This window comes from Haliotis cracherodii, unplaced genomic scaffold (genome assembly GCF_022045235.1).
Source record: "Haliotis cracherodii isolate W230 unplaced genomic scaffold, xgHalCrac1.p SCAF_8, whole genome shotgun sequence".
NCBI lineage: Eukaryota > Metazoa > Mollusca > Gastropoda > Lepetellida > Haliotidae > Haliotis > Haliotis cracherodii.
The window spans coordinates 45483113-45508699 of NW_027266341.1; the positions used below are offsets into that span (position 1 = coordinate 45483113).

The window sequence follows — 25587 nt, forward strand, 5'->3', positions numbered from 1 at the left end:
CCATACGCCCTTATTACTACCCATAAAAGTTACTGATGAGCTTACGAATTGCGCAGCAGAGGTTGCGAACTAGTCTAGATTTCTGCTATACATCCGGGTACTCACTGGGAAAAAACAATAACAAAGGCAACAACCAGTCCCGGGGAATTGCGTTAGATCAGTGCCCCTTTAATTTGGGAGGAAAGCCCGAAGTGATGCAAGTCTCAGACATTTACCACTTCGTTGAAACCCACGAGCACGGGTATGGTGCTGACAAACCTAGAAACATAATCGGGGCGAACCGGGATTCGAACCCACAATCATAGGTTTCTGGCGTGCCCAAGGGACTTAACTCTGCACAGCGAATCGCGGTGCCTTAGATGACTGGGCCACCCGTGCCCCCCAAGTGAGAAACGCTCAGCTTCACATGCACATAAACTGTCAACCATCATTTCCTGACAAGATACCATTATTGATTCTTTTTACTACAATCTTATGACAAGACAAAAAGTGAGCAAGGCTCTCTCATACCCTGACTTCGACTCCAACAAATTTCTAAGTTCAAAACATGATTTTTTTTTTCTCAAAAATTCAGAAAATACACATATCAAAATCAAACTTTGCACCTCTTCTATTAGTATTAGGTTTCACAATTATTTCAGTGAACAGATTCTAAGTTAAACCATGAAAAATAGCTGTATTTTGTTTCAGAAAATCCAATTATTGAAAACAAACTTCACAATGCACCTCTACTATTGGTGTAGAAACTGTAACACCATTAGAAAAGAATCCACGAAGTAGTTTTCAAGTCCAAAAAGTAAAAAATGAAGAAAAGCTATATTTTTTTCAGAAAATCCAAATATTTCTCTTTTCGCACTGCACCTCTCCTATAGGTATAAAAAGTGTTCACCAGCTCAGCTCCATAGCATGTCTCACCTGTATACTGGCAATGCAATGCCATCAAGGAAGTTGATCTGCAGGTCTGGGATACAGGCCTTTTCTCTGTCCATCATTTCTATTGGGTCTTTCCCAACTGCCTTCTCTAAGTCCCCTTGGGAGAAGAACTCCTGGTACACTTGGGCCTGGAAATACGGACATTCATCTTTACAGATGCTCAAATCTCATGACCTCTATCGCTGACCTTCACATGATATGGCCTGAGGCCACGAAGAAGTAAGGGAAGATACCATTGTTGTTAATAATCTCTACATAGCTTTTCCAAAAGAAAATCAAAGGCAGGAGTGCTCAAAGTCTGATAAAACCCTGACTAAACCTGTGAAAACAAGACGCAAAGAAATGGCTATGGAACAGTATCCTGGGGTCTTTGGAGAATTAATCTGCAGATGTATATGTTAGTCATCATTTCACACTAAAAAATTCCTTTCTTAAAATCCTGTTAATTTTTTTGATTAAACATTTTATCTTCCACATTAACAACATGTGGGTGTGAACTGCACATTTTGGCAAAGCATGTCCGAATGGTTGATGGATGCCATTAAGAAATCCAAAGAATATGTCAGATCTATTTACAAATCAAAAGATGTGTTGCTTCCCACTTATTGATTAGCTTGCATTGCACACCAAAGTCAAGTCAGAAGGAAACTTTATGTGTTTGTGCCACACATTCAAATTACTCACAGCTATGTGTTTGGTGTTGTTCCAGTCCTTTGTCTGATCAGAGAGGTCACATGAGGTCATCAGCAGACACAGGAGCATGTTCCTCTGATTTGGTTTGGTACTATCATAGCCTTCTGTAGCACAAATAGAAAATGGGAGAAATATAAGGGTGGCATATCTTATACCACAGATCAGGTACCATATAACAACAAATGGGAATAAGGTATCTGTTTAGATCAATCCCCTACAGAAAACCAATTTACTTACTTCCTGGAATTTGATACAAATAAAGGGGGATGTTTCAATGTATGTATACTCACTCTCAGCCATTATTCCCAGACCACCAAGTATTCTGAGATGATGTGCAAGATCTGTAGCCAAGATGATGTCTCGCATTAGGTCCAGCACATGTTGGTAGTCCTGCAAGGAACAGTTTCCACTATACTTTATGTACATCCCAGAAAACCTGCCATGGTGCACTCACATGTTAATATGTCCACTGCAGTCCACCCAGTTCTGTATTGTTTTCAAATTATTACTTTATTCAACATATCATCCCTGTTTTGAATCTCTTTCAAATGGCATGATTCTAATTTCTGCAATCAAATTACTTTCATTTGCGGAAGACATTCTGTGGGAAGTCAGTGATAATAGAGATTGTGAAATCCCCCTGTGTCAGTGGGGACTCAAGAGCAGTGAGACAAGAGATCTCAGGCAAATCAAGGATTGAATTCAATACTGACAAGTGACACATGGGTCAGTATATCACCATCACAAGGGTCAGCATGTAAAATTAGCCATTTGCCATGATATATTCAGAAATCTGAAATCCTACAACCTACCTTCTACTACCGTATTGGACAAAATAAGCGCCCCACTCTAATAAGTGTCCCCGGCGATATTTGCTAATATATTGGCTAGTTAACAATACTAATTAGCACCCCTTCCGATTGATCAATGTACACAACACTTATTTATTCACGTATAATACGCACTTTGTTATATGCACCCTGAATCATGGGCAATTAAATTCTGGAAAAATGTATCTCTTGTATATAAACATTTCAGGCTGTCAGCATGAGCCACAAAATTTATCTTTCAACACTGTTTTTTTCACCAAAATAATATTCTAATAAGAGCCCCCTAATTCTAATACGGTAATCTTTCTAATATATATGCCCCCAAATAGTCATGATTTCAAATGGTACAAGAAGGAAAAAAGCTGAAGGAGTACCGGCATACGAAGGGTGTTCATTAAGGATTTCCCCTAAACCACTTAGGGTTATCATATTTGGTTGAAATTTCACATGTGTAATGATACATGTATATATGGGTTATGTCTGAATTTGCAGCACCGAACTATTAATCTTACCACTTTTACAGGTGTTATGATCGAGTAGAGGTGACAATGGAGCCAGTAGAATAACGAGCAGTGATTAGGTTTTTATATTTGAAAGGTTGCACACCAAAAGAAACTTTCGGTGAAATGAAAGCAACTTATGGGGAAGATGCCCCATCATATGACGTTGTTAAACACTGGCATCGCCAGTTCAAGTGTGGTCGGACATCTGTGGAAACAGCTGCCATTCCTGGTCGCCCCCATTCAGCCACTGATGAGGACACTATCCATCAAGTGGAGACCGCCATTTTGGCAGACCGACGTATAACTGTTCGCCAGTTAGCACAAGATGTCAAGATCAGTGTAGGGTCTGTGGAAAAAATCATCCATGACACTTTGAACATGCATAAGGTGTCTGCACGATGGATTCCCAGGTTGCTTTCCAAAAGCAGGAACGAGTTAATTGCTCAAAGGATCTTTTGGACATGTGCCAAAAAAACCAGGTAAACTTTTTTGACAGACTTATCACACAGGATGAAACATGGGTCCATCACTATGATCCTGAGACTAAAGTTCAGTCGATGCAATGGAAGCATGTGGAGTCACCACCCCCAAAGAAGGCACGTGTCCAACCCTCTGCAGGTAAGGTCATGCTCACGGTCTTTTGGGACCAGCATGGAGTAGTCATGATGGATTTCTTGGCAAAGGGTATCCCAATCACAGGAGCTTATCATGCTTCACTGCTGCGGAAATTGCCGAATCGCTATCAAGCTTAAGAGGCGTGGCATGCTGACCAAGGGTGTCTGTCTCCTGCAAGATAATGCTCCAGTACACAACTCTCATGTTGCCCAGACAGAAGCGCGGTTCTGTGGCTATGACATCCTTCCACATCCTCCTTACTCTCCTGACCTTGCACCATCTGACTTCCACCTCTTTCCAACCATGAAGTCATTTTTGAAGGGAAAACACTGATTTCTGAAGTCAAGTCCTGGTTTGAGACGCAAAATGAGGGCTTTTACAAGCGAGGTCTCCATAGTTGCATAAAACGATGGGAGAAGTGTGTAACTCTTGGTGGTTCTATGTGGAGAAAGACTAATACCTAGGCCAAGTTTCATTCCACTAGGTCCGTCAGAAGTGGGTCAGGGGAAATCTTTAATGAACACCCCTCATACATGCTCCTGAACACTATTCACAAGGCAAGTGATCACTTGTTAAAAAAGCTATAAGCAACTCACAATGTTCCATCAGTAATCAATTACAAGGGAGATTGTGTATTTTTCGACAAGTGCCTTTTTCACCCTGTAGTGAATGCTTGATACTATTCACCTGGAAGTAGCACTTACTGAACTTGAGAGGTGTTCGAAGATGTTACATCCCTCTGTGTTCACAATACACATACTCTGCGCAAAATGGTGACGCTGAAACATAAATCATACCGGGTATACTGAAAAACAGATGTCACCTTGTTGGCACAACTGACCCTCTTATCAAAGGATGCCAATCAAAATTGCCAGAGTTGAACAGTTTACAGTTACAGTTTACAGTTACCATTTGCATTAACTTTTGTGAAGAAAAGATATTTTTCAAGTAACTGTTCTAAACTTGAACTTAAAGTAATGATTATTAAGGAATATGATGTTGATGTATCTACTCTGTTAGATTGTGAATTAAAATGTCAGAATTTTGACATGTGAAACTTTTTTTCTACCTCCATGACGGATCCTTCAGAGCTGTACAAAGCTGCCAACACAGATTCCTAGACAGGAAAACAAAATGCCCATACTGTATGGTCAAGAAGTAACAAGAAAAATAATTATTTATTTTAGTGAAATATTCAACAGGACTAGTGTACAAGTTTCAGTAACATCATAATTTCATGATGCCAAAACAAATGTGTTCTTGTTGAAAACATTAGAAAGATGAAAATCACTTTGGCAATCAAAATCTTATCAATGCCATATTTTTGCATCATAAATATCAATACTATATGTATGTTAGGAAAAAAATAGAAAAATGCAACCTTTGGTGAATGCAATACATATTATTTATTCTTAACAAATGATACAAAAACCCACAAGGGTAATGGTCTCTTTATCATTTAATTTTTATTCTCAAATTAATTGAAATTTCAGATATACTGTCATTCAGTGAAGCAACTTTAGAAACCAGGAAGGAATACAAAGCCTGAGTAAAGCAATAGTTGTGAAAAATTTGGGCGCCTACTCCTACACACTAACATGATTGAAAGAATAATATAAGTATGTCATAGTAATGAATGGGCTTTTTTTAGTTCACTGGGGACAAAACTTGTTCAAAGTGATTGAAAAGAATTTAGAAATGGGTACTCACTGACTGCACCTGGAATGAGTTGGTTGTTCCTCGGTGATCAATATCATGACAGAGGCAGGCCACAAATAAAGCAAACACTTCGATCTCTCTGGGGGAACAAGCAAAGGGGAATAACTCTTGTAGCCATACTGGTATGATAAACAGATTAATTCAGTTCAGAAGTCCATATTGTCAACTACAGCAATGCAACACTTTGACATATTCCACCAACAAGAAGCAGGGATTGAAATTAAGCATGAAGTCAAGGGACAGTTGTCATAGTTCCAAACCTAAAAGGTACTATTGTATAAGTGCAAGATTCTATGACACCTGGACCTAGCTTAAGTTGACACTGAGAAGTATACTTGTTGAATGACTTATCTTTTCTTTGAATAGTCACCACCATACAGATTTTATTATTGACACTCTAGCTGTGCATTTCACACACAATACAGTTCACGGGAAACAAAGGAGCAGTTTGAGTCTTTAGACTGATATGTTGCCTGGGTCATGAGTCCTGAAAAAGAACAATAAATGACCTTCCATTTGTAATTGATATTTCGTGGCATGATGGGCACAACTAGTTACAGCAACTTGCAGCATCTTTGAACTCTGGGCCTGGCCAGGTGCCTGCGACAAAGAGACACAAACACATATTCACTACGATCAGACAACTTACTTTAAATGTTTCTCCAAGTGCAGATTCTTGACCAGAAGGTAACAGAAATGGGCTACAGCATATGCATGCATCCAGTTATGGTATGGTGGATTCCTGTATCCTCTCTTCACCATCAGTACAAACCTGAAATAGTGCAAAACAACATAACTCAGTCACATAGCTACACACTCTGACATTTCTGTCAGTATCATTATAACTGCATAATGAATATAAATTATTACACAAATTCATCATATACACACCCAGTAACTTAATTTTTAACACTTTCGTGTAATTAGACACCAAAGTGCAATATTATGGAAAAGTGATCGTGCATGAATCAAGCTTGTACTTGATAAATCCATGGCCAGTAAGGGTATGATCCATGCTGTTATGGATTGATGACACACAATCCATAAGGAAACCCTCAATAATAGTAGTCACATCCTTATTTCTGTCCATTTGGACTAGCATGGGTTCTGGGAACCTATCCTACCCCAGAAATCCCCACTGGGCAGGAACCTAATAGTTTTGCTCTCACCTTGCCAATGTGTCTTTTCTTATTCTAAACTTGGCAATCAAACCAAGATCTTCAAACATGCTCAAGCAAGCCTGAAAAAAATTAAAACATTCCATTCAAACCAGACATATGACATAAACCTTTGTGAAGCTAAACAACAAACTCTTATACCATAAGGGTAATGCTATTTTTTAGGGCATTATCATTTGCAGAAGCCTAAGGTCTTCCACTAACTGTCGGACGAAGGAGGGCAAGGAGGGCTTCTGCAAACGCTAATGCCCTGAAAAATAGCGTTACCTTTATTATAGCTAAAATGGATGGAATTTGTTATCAAATAAAAAGAAAGAACAATATCATTTTTGAAACATGTACTGCAATCAACACGAATGTCACTGACCCACTTTTACAAATATGGAAACATCATAGAACAAACCAGATGACGTCCCTATTCAACATGACGTCAACAATCCCTATCCTATGACATCACCTAGCAAGGGAGCGTGATAAAGGCCCGTCGTCAAGCAATATGAGACCATTATCAAGTTACAGTGGCCCGCTTTCTGATAACATGTGGGCAGTTTAATGATAATTCTGTCCATTTTAACTATAATAGCAACTGACACATGAAACCCTTCTTTTAGGATGCACTAAGCCTGTGAGGTTCCAAATACCAAGATATTAAAATGCAATGATCCCCTAGAAACAATGTATTACATGTCACTGGGTGCACATTGTTTTTGTACATTTTTGTTTTAAGCCACACTCAGCAATATTCCAGCTATATAATGGTTGTCTGTTAATAATCAAGCCTGGACCAGTCAATCCAGGTATCGGACAATTAACCAAGTCAGCGAGCCTGACCACCTGATTCCGATAATTGCCTTTTATGACAAGCATGGGTTGCTGATGACCAATTCTAACCTGGATCTTCACAGGGGGCACATGTACTGAATGAGAATAATCCTGCAACATAATGGCAGCCTAAAAATAATGTGTCCTTGGTCAGACAGTGGATGCTAACAGGATCAATGATCCATACCTTCAGGCATGATGACACACACAAGCATGTGCCATTCTGCCATGCATAACAATCCTTGGAAAGGTAATAAGGTGTTCAATACTGAGTCCAATACCTAAAAATGACTCGTACACAAGGCAAATTGTTGAAAATGACGATGGTGTACCCAGATTACCTTGATGCATCAATGCATCCTACAATATATAAATAATCATGAGAATAGGCCATTTATGTGCTTTTATTTTCACACCACACTGGGGAATGCTCAAAGCCCTACACTATTATTCCCCCGATCAATGGGTTAGTGTGCACTCTATTTCATTCCCAGCTACCCAGGGAGTATACAACCCATTCTGCCTGTTTGGCACTTGAAGGTTGACAGTCACATTACCATCTCATCCTACCGGGTACCCATTCACTGCTGAGTGAACAGAGGCTTATTTTTCGAACAAAGTCACTTGCCTAAGGAGACACCAAATATTCTGTATGCACTCCAGTTTCGAGTGGGACCAAAGCCCTGGGAACTCTCACGAGTTGAGCATGGTCACTCATCCAATTACTCTCTGCGACCATCGTTGCCAAATTTTGTACACAGGACCACCATACATTATGGCTAATCTCAGCATTAGTCTCATCTATCACTCACCACAGGGGTGTCAGCCTCTGGAATTGTCCGGGGAGCATAGCAGAATTTGTCAAAGATAGGACTGATGACATGGACTGACAGCATGTCAGAGCTGATGAGATCTCGGACTTCATCAGTTGTCACCTAGGACAAACAATGGCATCTCACAGACACACTTGTATAAACACAACAAATAGGTCTCCTCAAGATCCATCAACTACACCAGATATATTAGACACAGTCATTCAAAATCCCCCAATAAACCTAGTTAATTAAAGAAGCTTATTCCGTGAGTACAACGATCAACATATATCTATCTATAAAAAACATGAGTTGGACCTAGTCTTGTCCATGTTGATAGTCAACCTCAGCAAAGCTATTTCTGCAATCACATCTGTTGGCAGGCATCTTCACACTGCAGAACATGTGAACTGAGGCAAGATTTGAGCTTTCAATCCATGCTTGTGACAAAAGAATGATGTGCTTGTTTGCATCTCCACCAAGCCACTCTGTATCCACATCACTGCAAGTGTATCAGTGTATCATCCAACAATAACACTGTGCAACATGCATATTCTCAATATTTCAGTCATTTTCCAAATTATGGAAAAAGTTTCTGTTGTAAAAACCCAAAATGTGTAAACAAGGGCTTGAGCACAGAACCAGGTCCAATGGAAAGACAGACATTTGTACTAGCCCGGTAGACCATGCCGGTTTCCCTCATGATAAAGGTGAAGGGTACTTTTAGATTTTCAAACATTTTAGGGTGTTCTCATACAGTATCTCAATGTTAATTAAAATTAAGATCAGTACTATAATTTAGTGTATGACCATGCTTTGTGAGTAACATCTGGCAGTCAACAGCTCACAGAAGCGTACTGAAAAACAAAGTTTTAGTATGTGACATAAAAAGTTATGTTTAACCCTACTGCAAACACGCTGTGGAAAATGCAAACAAATGAGACTAGGGGAAAGATAGAAGTTGCAGTTGGAATCAAATAGATATTATTCTAACAAGCATATATGGCAGAAAAGACAAACTACTAGAAGCACTGTCAGCATTTGTTTAAGTCACAAATGTGCTGAATCTTATTTTTCAAGATTAAGATCAGTTGTCCAAACACTTACTTTTACCATTCTGTTATTCCACATAACCTGTGTCAACTTCATCATTGAGCAACTTCTATCTTTACATATCATGCAAAGAAGCAGAAATAAAAAGTGTGTGAAAGAAATATTGAAGCAGAAGGACCAACAAAACACAAAGAACTAACTAACCTGCATGTGATAAATCATAAGCTCATTAGATAGATTATTACGGTGCTGTGCGTCCTGAACTTTCTTGTACATGAGACACTGAAACAAAAGATATAGTTGTCCAAATGATACAGAAAGAAAGAAACCAAAGATGTCTACACATTCCCCATGATCAGCTAGGACATTTACAGGTCTAGGGGACAGACAGCCAGCCAGCAAGCCAGCCAAACTGCTGCCATGGTTTACCTTCATGTGAAACATCATCAGCTCGTTTGCGAGACTGTTTCGGTATTGAGCATCAATCACTTTATTGTACATCAGAGACTGAAACAGATAGATAGTCATGGTTCTCTACATCCTACCTAGACCATTCGTCCAGGCTTCAATGCACACAGTTAAACAATATGGTAGTAATTTTACATTACAGCATGTAAAACCAAAATGTCTTCTGCAACTTGAAATTTGAAATATGACACATGGTGCATCAAACATGTTTTACACCTGAAATGTCACAACATAAACAGCAGCCTGGTCATATTATGCTGTTTCATAAATGCTTCCTCATATCGAACACCATAACAAACCGTAACTGAAAAGTAAGGATTAAAAGAATAAAAGAATTGATTCTCAGGCAATGACTTTTGAAACCACAGTGTGTGAGGGCGGTGTTTTTTGTTTGTTTGCTTGTTCCCTTGTTCAAACTAGTATGTAACCAAATAAATAGTTGTGTAACATCAACCTGGGAAAGGGCCTCCCTACATTTAACAAAGCATACACACTCCTATTGCCGCATATCCATAACATGAGATGTGCAGTGAAGCAGTGCCCATGTAAAGGGATGTAAGTGTGTGCTAATTTGTATCACATTGTTTTTAAGTATTAGGATTGTTTTATTTTTTTTTAAAAGGGAAATAAAAACTAAATGAGCGGCGGACTGTATGATGATGCAGTTGGTGCCTGAGAACTAAGACTATTATTCTTTTTAGCCTTAGAGTCCATGCTGGTTTTTTTACTTCTTCCCTGACATCTCCAACATACTTGTTCAATACAAATAAAAGGCAATAACTCATTTAGTGAAGTATACACTAATGTCATAAATGATGCTTACATGGCTGATGCTAATACAACAATACACAGCAAAGGCGGATGCAATATCTTCATCAAACACAGTGAAGTAGGGACCAGTCTTCTTGTTGCAAAGCTGAGCCACACCAAGAACTTCTTCTGAAACAAATAAGAGATATCATATTATACAAAGTGATTGTGTCTTTATTTGGTCTGTTCATAATTACATTTGAAGAACATTAACTGGTCAGGGACAGAAATTCACACCATCCCATTACCCAGGGGGAGTAATCTCAGTTTGTCTTTTGTTTAATGCCTCCTCATCCAGCAATGTCTGCTTGTAAACAATCAAATTTAGACCAGACTAACCAGTGATTGACATTTGTGCAATTTCCCACACCATTGGGGTATGACCAAGTCACTCAGCCTGACCACCTGATCCATAAAGCCACCTTGTATGACAAGGATAGGTTGCTGCATGGCAACCAATATTCAAGCCTTGAATCCCCACGACAGAGTTCATTTAATGATAAAATAAGAGATATATTTAACTATACTATGAAGGAAACGTCTTACCCTCTTCATCCTTTATGGGGAAACAGAGGATGTTCCTGAAAGAGGTAAAAATATTGACATGGATCTGTTTATTTATTTATAATGAAATAATAAGATTTTTATCAAAAATATAAAAAGTGTGATGTGCAGGAATTATATGTATATAGTTAACTGTTCAAGGCACATGAAGCATGTATGCATATTTGGACTATGTATATTGTGTATGTTATCAAGTAAAAATAGAAGGGACCACACAGTGATCTTATATGACTGTAGGTACTTTGGGGACAAATGATGCCAGGTGGGCTGTTTGGTAGCGAGGCAGCTGGGGATGAAATCAATTTATTTTGGCCTTAACCTCAGAACGACAAAAATTTAATTCTACAACATCACTGGTCGGACAGTTAGCTTTAAGAGTCATCTCCCTTTACTTGTGTACATGAATTATTGTTTCAGTTTTCTTCAGCATGTTTAAGTGATGTGATGTGAGGGTCGAGAGGAGTATATCAGGACAGACTTTTCATGCCGAATGGTATTATATCACTCATCCACAAATGGATAGTTATGAAACTCAGCATTCAACAAGGAGTTGTCACCTGGTCTTGAACCCTGTTGAATCATCGATGCCTCTGTAGAACAATGGATGGGAGTATGCATCCGGAATGTTAAGCAGGTTACCTAGTCGATTAAAAAAGAATTCTGCTTTTACATTTACACTCACAGTAATGCATGCCATTCTAAATCATAATGGAAAATATATACTTCAGGTTTAGCTATATCAGGTTTGAGCATATCCAATATCAATGTAGAAGTAAAGCAAATTGTTATAATAATACTTTCACTTTAACAGCTTAAATGTCAACCAAAGCTACCACTGATATCACAAATCCATTTTTCACATTAATTTTTCTTCAATTATGTTTCTTCAATTCTCCATAATTTAGAAACTAACATTCAAATATGAATATACTACAAGGAATATGTTTACAAACACGTGTATGATGTAAACATATGAAAGAGAAACAGGTCATGAACTCAATTAGGACCTATGTCCATGTCTAGAAATAACCTCTTTGCAAAGAAGCAATATTTTATTGTTGATCCTTTTTATGTAGCATTTTCTTTTCCATTGCAGCAAAATCATAATATGCTCCAATAAGTGTCATAAAAAAGCTTGGTCATTTAATATTTTATTCAATCACATATATACGTAACAAAATACTGGTATTGTGTCTTCTGTCATTCATTATCTGCGAGTACTAACTAGTGGAAATAACAAAAGTGCCTCTTGAGTTAAATCTGAGGAGTGTCGGTCGCGAATATAGGCTATCACATAAGTTTCAGGATAGCAAACCAGATTTTGTTGTTACTTGCTATCACTGATTTGAGCCATGAATTCTTTTGCATAAACAAATATACATCTCTTTTTGAAAAGTTTAATAATGAAACAGTACAAGAATAGAGGAATAACACAAATAATTCATGTCTGAATCATTTTATCTCACCAGTTGTAGCAACATGTCCTGCTATCCCTTGTGTCTTCGGCATTCTAATTTCCTGCTGTACCTGAAATAGAAGTATGAGTGAGCAGCTGTTGTTTAATGCTGTAATCAACAATATTACCCCTATCACAGCAGTCTGTGTGGACCAGACAAACAGTGATTTTAAAGCATGAGCAAAGATCCTTGTTATTGGGGCACTCTGACACGCCATCAGCCAAGTCACTGATCACCTGATCCTCTTTTAGCACTTGTGACAAGCATGGGATATTGCAGAGGTATTCTATCCCAGGGTGGCAAGAGGGGAGGAGCCAGTTACCTGGATTTGAGCAGCATCCTTTTCAACAAGGCTGATTCTGAAATCCTGGTCAAATACTACTTAACTGAATGTCTTGTTTCTTACTTGCACCTAGGAACGTCGGATCAGCTCACCTCTTTGTCATTTGCACTTATCCCATCAAACACCTTGGCAACTAGCTCGTCTGTTTCAGGATCAATGAGGAACACAGAACACCTGTAACACAAGTATTACTGTGGATTGTACATGATTACTTGGGAGAAGGACTCTTCGTTTTGTAAGTTGTCTGATAAAGCATTCACTAAGTGTGACAGAGTAATGCGTTCTTGCATCAGCTGTTGATAAAAATGGAATGTACCATTATGGTATGCTTATCAAATGAAACATTTTGGAGGAAAAATACAATTCCTGAACAATCAAACGTTAATATCTTATGAAGCCACAAATAACCCTTTTACATTCCAAATTTGAAAAATCATGAGCACCTCATTTGCCAAATATCTATTGATTCATCATTTACATTCCAGGTGCAATACAATCATGAACCATTATTTATTTGAAGGATTAATTGTGATGTTTCCTTACCTTTCTGCATGTGTGAGATTTCTTGCTTCTTGCATAATTTCTCTGAGTAGTTTTGTAAGGTCATCTGAAATGAAGCAGCAGCACTTTGAAAAGGTTTTCTAAAAAGGTCTTTCTTGCTATTTCAAACAATAATAAATGTTATAAAAACTACATTCAGGGCCCTCAGATGAACATGACACATGTAGACTAAATAACTTATTGCCTCAATTCATGAAGCAAACCTGTCACGGAGAACTTAAACCTAAAATAATTGAGACAAAAGTTAATTGCAATGAGCTTTAGTAAGTTTCAACATTTTACATAACTTTAATGATATCTTGATGCTGACACTAAAAATAAGATAATGATATCAACATTGATCTATAAGCAGCAGATTAGTGAATTAATGAAATTGGAATTGATAATAACGAAGGCAACATGATTATCACAACTGTGATTTGAAATGTAAGTATTGAAAAGTTAGTAGTAAACATTGTACTTGTTTGTACAAAATCAATCCTATTCAGTTACGTTGTCTTCCCAGTGACAAGTCAGTTCTCTTGTGAATATCCAAGCTGCATGCACTGTGTCATGTAGCCTCCTTAGGTAGAGTCAATATCATTTGCACCTTCCCACACAAACAAGTCATCTTATCAACTTGTACGACGTAACAAAGTAGCTCATTAAGTGTACTGTATTAGCTAATAAACATGTTTTCTTTGTCAACAATTACTGTGTTCCTAAAATATTACAATTATGCAACATAGCATATAAATCTGAACAAAGCTGATCAAAGTATGTCTTAAGACAGGTGTTATACTACTTTATGCTTAAACAGAACATCAAATGGCAGGCAACATGTTTTATGGTTTTTTTTTGGTTTTTGTCAGGATAAACATTTCCTTTTGTGGAGGAGAAAAAAACTGCTGCCATTAGTAAGTCCTCTGCAGATGTGGACAGTGCCTAAGTCTTATAAATATTATCCTTTTACTAACTGTAAGGACTATACAAATGTGTTACTAAATGGGGGATACAATGAAAACTTCTTTGATGTGCTTGTTTTTAGCAGCATCAATAAGACATAAAATGGCCGAAAGGGAGAGGTCGCTAGCTGAAGGCAGCCCAGACACGCTGCAGCTGCATATTATTGTCCACCAACATTGGCTTGTCACTGAGTGCAGTCCCCTATTGTTAAAGCTGTTGGCTGAAACTGATACATTTCTAAACCTGAACAAGAAACACAACAAAGACAGAACTGCTGATGTTTAAAGTTCAACTGGAAACAAGAACATGAATTCTTGCACCTACTTTTCTGTAAGAGATTGCCCCTAGCAATAGGCACCTGCATCTGTGACATGACATAAGTGCTGGGTGTCCACAACTCCTGCTGGTGCCAGAGCCAGCTTGTGGTATTGGTGGGGATCTCACTGAAGGAGCGGATGTAGGGCACATGTTTGGTGGAGATGATATGCTTTACCTGGGTTTCAGTGTCCTCTACAATCACTGTTTGCTCAGACAGTTGTCTATCATCCATGTTCAGGGTGAGGGCAAGCTCACTGTTGAACTGTTCCATGCTGGATGAGTCTTCATTGATGAATGCAGTGTTCAAGAAATTGGAGCTGCTGCCTAAGATGGTGAAGCTTGTATTACCTTGACTTCGAGTCTTGGCTAAAGTAGGTTCACTTACAGAGATGTGAACCTGGCTTCCACCTCTCTCAGAATCTACAGTTTTCACAATATCTGGCATCTGGCTGGATATATTTTCTGAGATAATACATGAATCTGATCTACTTGTCTTCTTATCTAACTTCAGCTTCAAAGTAGCTTCAACCCATATATCAAAGAACCTCTGTTTGCAAGTCATGTCATCATCATCTTCATCTTCCATAATTCCGGATGTTGATGACTGTCCATCAATGTCCTCTGAGAGTCCAACAGACAGGTATTCATCACAGCTCACATCAGTGAAGACAGGGCTGAAGTACTTTTCAGTGCCACTCATTGGTGATACTTGGTGCAAGTCCAAGTCCTCATCACTGCTGTTGAAGAAGTCGCCGCTTGCTGCCTGGTCCTTGGTAGGCATAGGTGGATCAGATTCAGCTGAAGCCTTTGGTTTTCTCTTGTAGGGAGAGACTAAAGCAGCTTTCTTTCCAGGTTCATCTTTTGATACTTTAACATTTGGGGATTTCAGCTTCGGGTGAAATTTGTGGTCTAATTTCCCTGCTTTTTCAGGTGACCTATTATTGCTACTGTTAGTGAGTGCATTTGCAAGCTTTTCTTGCTGTTGAAGTTGCTTAACTATGTTAGTGTCCATGGAGGTATAAGCAAGCAGGGAGGAATTGTTAAAACTCTCATGACATTGTTCACTCATTGTCACTGCAGTGCTATAGAGACAGTCACTAAAAGAGGTAGATACTTTGTTAAATGCACAAAAATGCTTGCCAAGTGCAAAAACAAACTCACCTAGGCGGGTGAATAGATTTTTGGCTACATGTAAAAGTGCCTGAAAAAAGAAAGAAAAGATATCTATATCTTCATCTTCCTTATTCTTTCCATGTGACAGTTTGATACAGGTAGCATGTACCTTTATCATGCAAGAAATCCAAATGAAGGTTGAAAAATAGTGCCACAGCACTGTAGCTCACCTGGATATGTAGTCTCAAATGCCAAGAGAGACAGCCACTCAAACAATGTTGTCAGCATTGCTTCTCAAATATTTTCAACATAATTATTGAAGACAAAAGTTTTAACGAAATCGATACAAGTTACTGACTATCCACAATGGGCAAGAATGAATGTATTATTGTAGAACATTGTTGAAATACACACAAAAATTTGTTTGTTGTTTATTCCACTAATATGATATCAGTCTGTAAATAAGTCAGGATAAGACAATCCAGTGATTGACAACCCTCTGATAATAATATATTTTTTAATGCCATATAATGTTTCCAATTGTTTCACACACAAAAACACTAATGATTTAAAGTTCTTCCTCAGAGCAAATAAACCTGCATTTTGAGATAATTTAAGACATTTATAGTGTATTTTGAGCAGAAATGGCTGAGCATTGGCTATCAAAATAACTGCAGAGTCAGACATTTTGATAATCAAATTCGAACTTCTTGAGCAAATTGTAGTGTCACCATTGGTGGGGACATGCATGTGAAGTTTAAGCTACATTTGTAGTGGTCTGTGAGGAGATGATGTCTATAGTTTGAGGAAGTGCATTTTGGAAGAATTAAGAACATTGTCAAATTGCAAAGGCCAAAATTATAAATATCCCCCAAAGTGTTTAGCATACATGTGTTGAAATAACCACACATATATCAATACATTTTGAACAAAAATCTCTGATGGCTGTGTAATTGCCATAAGAAGTTTCTGCTTTCAGTATTGTCAAAGTGTCAAAGTCAAATCAAGGGCAAAATACAAAACAAAGCAAAAGAAACTGGAACATGTTTATCTCCTCTACTGACTACACATGTACCAAGTTTCATTCATTCAATATGGCTGCCATAATGAAAATCTGATTTGAACCTCTGAACAAACATAAGTCCAGATATACAATTAACACATATATAGTGTAACAAAAGCATTAACATGCATAATTCAATACTGATTACTGATTTGTTGATATTCTATTTCTGATGACGGATCATGACAGTCATATATACTGACAGCCTGAAATGGTACTTCAGAAAAGTCTGTGCGCATCATAAAATGGAGATGTATTTTTCCAGACATTAGTTGCTCATAATTTAGTGTGCGTATAACACATGAGTGCGTATTTTACATGAATAAATAAGTCTGTGTACATTGATCAATCAGAAAGGGGCGCCAAAATATGAGCAAATATCACCATGGGCGCTTATTAGAGCGGGGTGCTTGTTAAGTCAAATATGATACATAGAATTGACACTAACTAATTGCAGCTTCTAAGAGGGCATCTCCTTTTGAGGGATGAATTCATAAAGCAATTTACATGACTTCAGCATATTGCTTACCGGTAATCAAATTATCTTACTTGAGTTTGAATCTTGAGCTTCCTTTCATTTTGAAATGCCAGTGTGCTGGTGAGAACAGTGGCGGTGTATTGAAAACATTGGTGGATTGCATAAACATCTTCACTAGTGAACCTGAAAAAAGAATGACATATAACGGAATGTTTCTGCACATAAACAAAATATCACCAAAAAGCAACTTTAAGATCATTGTAAAGTGCTTCATATAAAGTGGAATTGAAAATAACTTTATATTTTAATATCAAACTGCCATTGAAAATGCTGCCCCATACCATTACACTACACCCTCAAACTGATGACTTTAAGTAACACAAGTGTTGCTGTTACATTTTCCTGTAGCCTGTAGACTGATCTGTGAACAGTATACTGTCTCAGCAGCGTTAGAAATTTGCACTAGTCCTGTAGTCCTTACCAAGCTGCCCAATGGTAAAGGTATCCTAAGGACTAGTAGAAATTGGCCCATTTTAAGGGTTTTGCTATATGTTATCATTAAAATGGGCCATATGTGGAGTTTTGATGAAAATTAAACTGGCGCCATTTGCTCCTTGCAACATACCCACAACGTGAACACGTTAATTTTCAGCAAGCTGTGGCAATGTGTAAGTGTTATTTATTGTTAAACAAAACTGTTTTTATGTGCACATGATAGCTAAACTATCAGTGTATGCTGTTCACATTACACAAAAACCATGTGTATGAGTTTTATGCTGCCAACAAACATGCAAAAACATCCAAATTGTGCGCTGTGCATTAACATGTACATGCAAATTGTAAATGATCAATCATGACCTCAATGTCGAGGATGTGTCTTCATTATTTATTTCAAAATAAATGAATTTTATTGAACTTTATATGAAACACAATCACTGTTTTCCATTAGTATATTTTCATGATTCATATGTAATACATCTTCCCGAGGCAAGAGTGTCCACTAGCCTTTTCATCAAAGTCTTGTTTCCACCCTTGCCACATCAAGCCCACTTTCCTGTGCTAAATATGATTGGACTATCGCACATATTGATAATCCAATCAGAGAACATTTCACAAAATCAACATCCATGACTGGTATACATTCTTATGAAAGTGATTTACTGCTGCCTGTCTTTATTGATACAAATATGTCTTTTTCCTCTTTTATAGCCCCGAACGATTGCCTATGTTTTTGTGTCAGGGATGAAATCATGAATGTTTTCGTTATCTGATCAACAAGGTTGTCGCCTATGGTAGTCGCCATCTTTGTAAAGCTATAAGCGATAAGAACAGTGTTCTGATTGGATATGGTATTTTTATAACAAGGGGCACAACTCATGATCTAAGCGAGGTGGCGCCAGGCTCAAAGCCAAGAAAGTGGCTTTGATGTGGCAAGAGTAGAAACTAGGCTGTGATATAGGCTTGTGGACACGCTTGCCTCGGGAAGATGTATGTTATACTGCTATACCTGATAGTTTGTAAGTACTGTAATTTTTAAGTCCATGGGTTCATGTCATGACATAAAAAAATAGTGCTTAGACAGTGTAGCTCCCCTTATATGTAGTCAACAGTTCATAATGTCATAAAGACAGGCACTTCATAAATAGTGCAGTCAGCATTGATATTAGAAATAATTCTGCATATATACCTAATAATAAAAACGGACACTTAAGTCTAATGATTTGAACCAAATATGATCATCATTGGCAGAAACATACATGCCAAAGTTCAGCTGGTGAAAACAAGGTCAAAATTAAATATATTGCATAAAACATGTGTATTGAAACTAAACAAATACCAAATTTCAATACATTTCCAACAAAAATGGATGAGCAATGACCATCAGGAGTTTCAGCTGGCAGTAATATGTCTTCACGACAGAGAACAAGCATGTGAAATTTCAGTTACATTGGTCTTTTCTTATGTTTGCAGTGTGAGAAAATGTATTTTGGAGAAATTTAAGTGAGTGAGTGAGTGAGTGAGTGAGTATGGTTTTACGCTGCTTTTAGCAATATTCCAGCAATACCACGACGGGGGAAACCAGAAACCGGCTTCACACATTGTACCCATGTCGGGAATCGAACCCGGGTCTTCGGCGTGACGAGCGAATGCTTAAACCACTAGGCTACCCGACCGCCCCTGGAGAAATTTAAGACTAATTCATAAAAATATTGATTTGGCTATCAAAGCCTAGGGGACTAACAAACTTCAACTGAATAAATGGATGACATTAGAAAAAAAATTACAATGTTTATTGAAATCCTACCCAATTGTTCCTTTTTTGTTGGCAACACATGCTAGGGCAATCAAGTCATCACTGCTTTTCCTCCTGACTGGCACACACAGGAAGGATTCCAGTTTCAAACCTATGTGATCTTCCAAACCTGCCCGGCGGTCCTGTCAACACAATACATAGAATGATCACTTTAACTGAGTTGACACCCTAAACGCATTCTATCTAAACATCATGATCATGTAACTCTGTTTTTTTTCTCAGAAATATGGGATACAAGCATATGGAATATTACAATACAATTCTTATTTTGAACCAATGTGCAGTCTGCAAATTTATCTACCGGTTCAAAGATAATGCCTTGTCAAATATCCAATGTAAGATTAAGCTTTACAAATCAAAAGTTTTGACTTCACAACAGTAAAGATTTCAGCACAGCCTTTATAAACATATGCTAAATTTGAAACACAATATCACTCAAATAAATGAAAATAAACTGTAAAATTTAAGAACCATGGAACATCTATAGATCCTGGATGATAGTATTACTTATTTTATTCATCACATGTGATCCTGACTATACACAAAAGAACACTTAATTCAACATGAACTAACATGTAGATGCATGAAGTATGGGCTATCTTATAGCCAATATCAATATATTTCAACCTACATGCAAATCCCTCTTGCTATCAATTATAACAACAGGCATGGTCAACAAAATTTCATACGGGAGAAGCATTTTTTCAATTACAAATCCTTCAACACATTTGCTCCTTTAATCATGTTGAGAAGAGTTACTCTAGCAATTTCCCCAGGCCAACCAGCAGACCGGTGGTAATTTATGACACTGTTCATTATAATGACACTCAAAACATGCATGGCCAATTGACAGACAGAAGATTTTCCCACCTGTGGAATATCCTCCAGGCATATTGGCTGCTTGGTTTGCAGAGCAACAGCAAAACTGCTGGTTTCTCCCTGTAAAACAAATAACGAGTATCTATATTAGCACTCAAGGCTACATGATGGGATTAGCTGTTATTGGGCTTTCTCTTCATCATACACAATTGCTGGCTGGAGGGGAACAACTTGATGGATCAGGTCGGAGGTGGTATGGTAGCTATTGTTCTTATCAGTCTTTATAGGGCAGTATAAAAGAGATTCCTGAAAAATATCAAATTTTGCAAAATTGTTCTCAGAATAATTTATTACACCTATTTGAGGACATACCAATATAAACAAGCATGAGCTAGTCATATCCCTTGCAGAACTAAAACTCCTGACCACAAATGGTGCCTGGGGAGTTAAATGACTCTTAATCAAAACCTGATTTACACTCTGCTAGCTGACTGGTACCTTCAGCCATCTCAGTAGGATGGTGCTACGTAATCAAAGATCACTGGGATCAGTGGTTATCATTGGAAACACTAGGGATTTTCATTCGATGGAACTTAACAGCACCCATTCCCCCCACCCCCCTCCCACTTCATGGCAGAGGATAAAATATTTATGTAAAAACATGGTATTATGCACAAAACATTGACTTGAATCTTGAATAGAGTGTATATAATAATTGAAAAATATTGGGGCTGATGGCACAAAAAATCTTAAAAATATGTGAAAGGGCATTTTGGCACGTTTGTGAGTTCATTGTCATCATCAATGGCAAAGTTGTCTCATGGACATTAGCCATTAGTTACTGTATGGTATTCATTTGCTGCTAGCAGCTACAGTTTTACAAGATAATTCCATTCAGATTGCTGAGGCAGTAAAGATTACAGGAAGAATTCCTGCCTGTGGCTTTAATTACTGTCCATGTGCTGGAGCCCAAATCAGGAAAATGGCTGGTGTCTTTATTTTGAAAAGGAAATGGATCTCTGATTGCTTTGCACTGATCTCAAATTAACAGAGCAAACTAAGGCAAGTGAAATTCTGTTCACGATCCATAATAGAAATGGAAGTTATTTATACACGATGATGTCAGGAAGTTTGAGAACTGAAATGAGGGTGTAAGCAAAAAGCAATGGTAGAAAATATACATATTGTCAGCACAATCACACGTTACCATACTTAGATGCTATGTAGATTATCTTGATGAGAAATGAAATTATTTTTCTATTTCTTAAAGTCTTTCCCACGTGTAGATTCTGCATTTACTACCAAAGACAAAAATGTATGGTAGAAGACATTGTAACATTTTCACTTACTAATTATTAATCCATATTAGCAAAAGAAACCTGAAAATGAACCTTGAAATAAATATTTTAACTCTATTCTGACATTGTTGTGGAAAGAAGCTTGTTATGAACTATAAACAAGCCCAAATAGCTCTGCTTTGATGATTCCAAAACCATGCATCGTGCACAGTACATAACATGGTCCACATTTCTGTATTCTCTGCATATTATCCAATCATCACGGTTATTTGTTACTGACAAATTTGAAACACTGGTGCTAAAAGCTCTGGAAAAATTACAAATGATCAAGCAGGTGCTCTTTTGTCTTTACATCACTCACAGCTGATAGGCAAGATGAGTACAGGATTCTACCTTCTCACGCTCAGTTTGAACTGACATGTACGTTTGTTGAAATAATCAAGGACAGTGTTTACACAACAGATCTGCACACAAACTGTATCTAAGCAGTATATGATAGCTACAGTGTTGAGATATGATGACAGATGTCAGTTTGTTTATATCCCAGCAGTGCCAGCAGTACCCCAACAGTAGTCTTCAATACAAAGCAGTCAGGCTTAAGCAGCTTAAAAGGTGACCTAACTGGATAAAGAGAGATGAAGGCAGCAGGAAGAAAGAGCATGACTTAATGCTGTCACATACAAGGAGCTCTGGGGACGCAATTGTCTTTCTGTAAGACAGTGCAGTCTTCAGTGTTCTGGCATTATCTTCCCAAGTGGATCTAATGGGATTCACAAATTGCCAGATCGATCAACAAAGGCAAGCACTTGTGTCAAAGTCTAAGATACCTTTGCATCATCAACTTTGAGCACATTTTTTTCTATTCTTTCAGAGCAAACGTAATACCATTGAATAGTGATGGGTATCAGAGGTTTACAGTGTATCGCAATATCTTGCGATGCACAAGGCCGTATTGCGAGATTTATCATGATATAATTTTTTAACTTGACGTTTATGCGATATACAGCTTTTCCACTGGACGAGAGGTCGGTCACATGACCGCAAAATTGACGTGCATAAGTGTATGAACGACACAATTTGACGTTCATACGTTTTTCACGAGACCTTGTTCTTGAAATGACGTCAACACTGACGGACTACTTCCACATTCCTGGGGAAACCCCTGGGATTTCCATAGCACGAAAACATACATAAGCATTATTTCTGATCATTTAGAACCTTTAATCTTGGTCTCAGCATTTCAGTATACATTGAGAAACTTAAGAGGTAAGAAATTGTGATAAAAAATTATAAGAATTCACTTTCACTTTGGGTGAGTTCATTGGAGTATGAACCTTCATAGAGTGAGGGCCAAACATTGTATGAACGTCGGAGCTTCCAATCATCTCACACAAAGTGAAAGGTCAATTCTTAAATAATGTATAACTCTAAATTTTTTATTCAGAAGCCAACTTGTGACAGAATGCAATATTTGTGTTATCAACTTTGCCATCTGTTTGTTTTAGACAGAAGTGCTTACACACTTTGCCTTTCACTTTTGACAACTGATCACACCGCCATCTTGTGACACTGGATGTTGATGATTGAGGTGTACGAATGCACATAACTGAGAATTAACCTCTATCTTCGCGACAAAAATTGCTTTTTGAAATCACTCGATATACTGTGCATTAAAAAATGATAGTGTGATAATACACTGATACGTATCATGGAAAGATTGAACCTCAATTTACCGATATACTGGTAATACTGTGCACCACTGAATATCTGTAGCTTTTTTAGGCATTTATATGTACAGTCAAACCCATTTTCCCGTGGCAAGAGAGTTAACTATCTATAAAAGTCCAGTTTCCACCCTTGCCGAACTAGGCTGGTATTATGGAGTTACATTTTGGCTGTGCTAACGAGCCTATGCTTAGTCCAATCAAAATTGCGCAACAAATTTGAAATCCTGTTCGTAAACTGTCATGCTGATTTCGGTCGATTGCAGGATTAGCAAAGCATGTGCACCGCCAACTTGTTGTTAACAGATATTTTCCAAATTTTTTCATGATTTTAATCAAGGTGCTCACGTGATTTGATGCACTTTGCGATGTAAGACCCGTTTTAACACAATAAAGATCTTGATTATCGATCAGACCACCTTGACTGGGTGCCGCCATCTAGTTTGAATCAAATGCAAGTAATACGAGAGGTGGAATCTGATTGGTCCATAGGAGAGGTTTAGAAGGGACATAACTTGTAATAACCACTGGTGGCACTACGATCGAGCCCAGGAATTCAAGGATAGTTCGGCAAGGGTGGAAACTAGACTTTTAAAGTCAGCTAACTCTCTTGCCTCGGGAAGATGAGTCAAACCCTGTTATCTTGAACCTAGTGGGACTGTGTTGTAACTTCGAGATATTCGGACAATCGAGAGGCATGAACATCCAGACAGAAATCAACAATAGCTGAGTGAGTGGCACCTGGTTTTAGTATTTTGTAAAAACTTATCACCTATCTCTGACATACTGCAATAGGGTTAAAATGGTACATCCACGTCCGTTTTTACTTAGTCTGTCCACTTGACAGAAAAAACAAAGTGACTCTCTCACCTCAAGGTGAAGTCACGGCTTGGATATTGGAGTAGCGTCACACAACTTTGATTCCTTTAATCTGACTTTGATTAGCACTATTTGATGTAGCCAGAGAGTGCCACACATTGTTACTCATGTTAACTCACATCGTTATGTTTGTCAATAAAGATTACCATTACAATTGGGTCAAAAGGTAAGTCCATTATTGGTTGAACAATTGGTTCAAATTGCACTGTACTTTTACAGCAATGTTACATGTGTGAGGAAAGGTATAAGATATATATGTATCTTGGAGAATTGCTCACCGTTATGTGAGATGCTTATGAAAAATGTTAGTGTGACAAATGCCTACTTTGAAATAAAGGTACAAAATTCAATAGTAAAGTCAAAGTTATGACTGAATCCAAGGTTTGAGATAAAGCTTTTAATATATTCATGATAAGCAGGCAGACTTATATGTGTTTACTGGGACCAGAGAATAGGTTGGCAGCGGAAGAAACTAACATTTTTGGTCCACTAGTCCTTGTAATGATAATATATAGCAAAACCCTTAAAAATGGCAAATATCTACTAGTCCTTATGATACCTTAACTATTGGGCAGTTTGGCAAGGACTATAGGACTAGTGCCAATTTCTAACCCTGGTTGGAGATATTAGCACATTCAAGATAATGGGTTTGATTGTATTCCTAGTACTAGCCACCTACCAACAGAAACAGCATGTTGGTGAGGTCAATGTGATCTCAGATGCAAGAATAAGGGATGTTGGTGAAAATGAAGTTATAAAAAACAAAAGAAATGCAATTATTTGTTGTGTTCATGTCAGTAAAATATTTCTGAGCAGATCTTTCACAGTTAGCATGCAAATTACAATGAAAAGGCTGCTTTGAAGAAGAGGTAACACCAGTGTTTTATAATGAGGATAAAACGCCTGAACCTTGTCAGTGATGCTTGGGTGGCAACTTGTGGCTGGCTATCACTAATTTGTTTCCATTCCCAATGTTTTCGCTTATCAGCACATTAAAGATTCAGCATTTCCCAGGAGAACAGCTGCATTTCAAAGTCTAATTACTGTATGGCACCTTCTCACATGCAAATGAAATATGATGTAGAGTTCTTATATATAATGTGGTAACACAATGTCAACATTGCAAAAACACAAAGAAAGCCTTCATTATACTCACTGGAAAGCGAACTTCTTCTTGTAATATTTTAGTTCCAACTACCTGCAAATAGTTAGCACATGAACACATAAACAACAATTGTGTGATGTAGCATCCATTACCAGTACTAGCTTGAGTGA

At 37.8% G+C, this 25587-nt stretch overlaps 1 protein-coding gene across 1 annotated transcript in view; it reads right to left on the bottom strand.

Annotated features, from left to right (window-relative positions):
• The window catches only part of LOC139451136 (cGMP-dependent 3',5'-cyclic phosphodiesterase-like), a 79984-nt gene that overhangs the window by 13496 nt on the left and 40901 nt on the right, over window positions 1–25587 (bottom strand). The window contains exons 10-30 of the mRNA XM_071232933.1: window positions 25469–25510; window positions 20463–20531; window positions 19584–19714; window positions 17350–17461; window positions 14631–15825; window positions 13344–13407; window positions 12893–12974; window positions 12467–12527; window positions 11558–11639; window positions 10983–11017; window positions 10450–10565; window positions 9363–9440; window positions 8106–8228; window positions 6463–6533; window positions 5943–6065; window positions 5285–5372; window positions 4644–4691; window positions 4279–4353; window positions 1917–2016; window positions 1618–1730; window positions 916–1061 (exon numbers count right to left, since the gene is read on the bottom strand). Of these exons, the coding sequence (XP_071089034.1) occupies window positions 916–1061; window positions 1618–1730; window positions 1917–2016; window positions 4279–4353; window positions 4644–4691; window positions 5285–5372; window positions 5943–6065; window positions 6463–6533; window positions 8106–8228; window positions 9363–9440; window positions 10450–10565; window positions 10983–11017; window positions 11558–11639; window positions 12467–12527; window positions 12893–12974; window positions 13344–13407; window positions 14631–15825; window positions 17350–17461; window positions 19584–19714; window positions 20463–20531; window positions 25469–25510 (2954 nt within the window). The remainder of the gene's footprint in view (window positions 1–915; window positions 1062–1617; window positions 1731–1916; window positions 2017–4278; window positions 4354–4643; window positions 4692–5284; window positions 5373–5942; window positions 6066–6462; window positions 6534–8105; window positions 8229–9362; window positions 9441–10449; window positions 10566–10982; window positions 11018–11557; window positions 11640–12466; window positions 12528–12892; window positions 12975–13343; window positions 13408–14630; window positions 15826–17349; window positions 17462–19583; window positions 19715–20462; window positions 20532–25468; window positions 25511–25587) is intronic.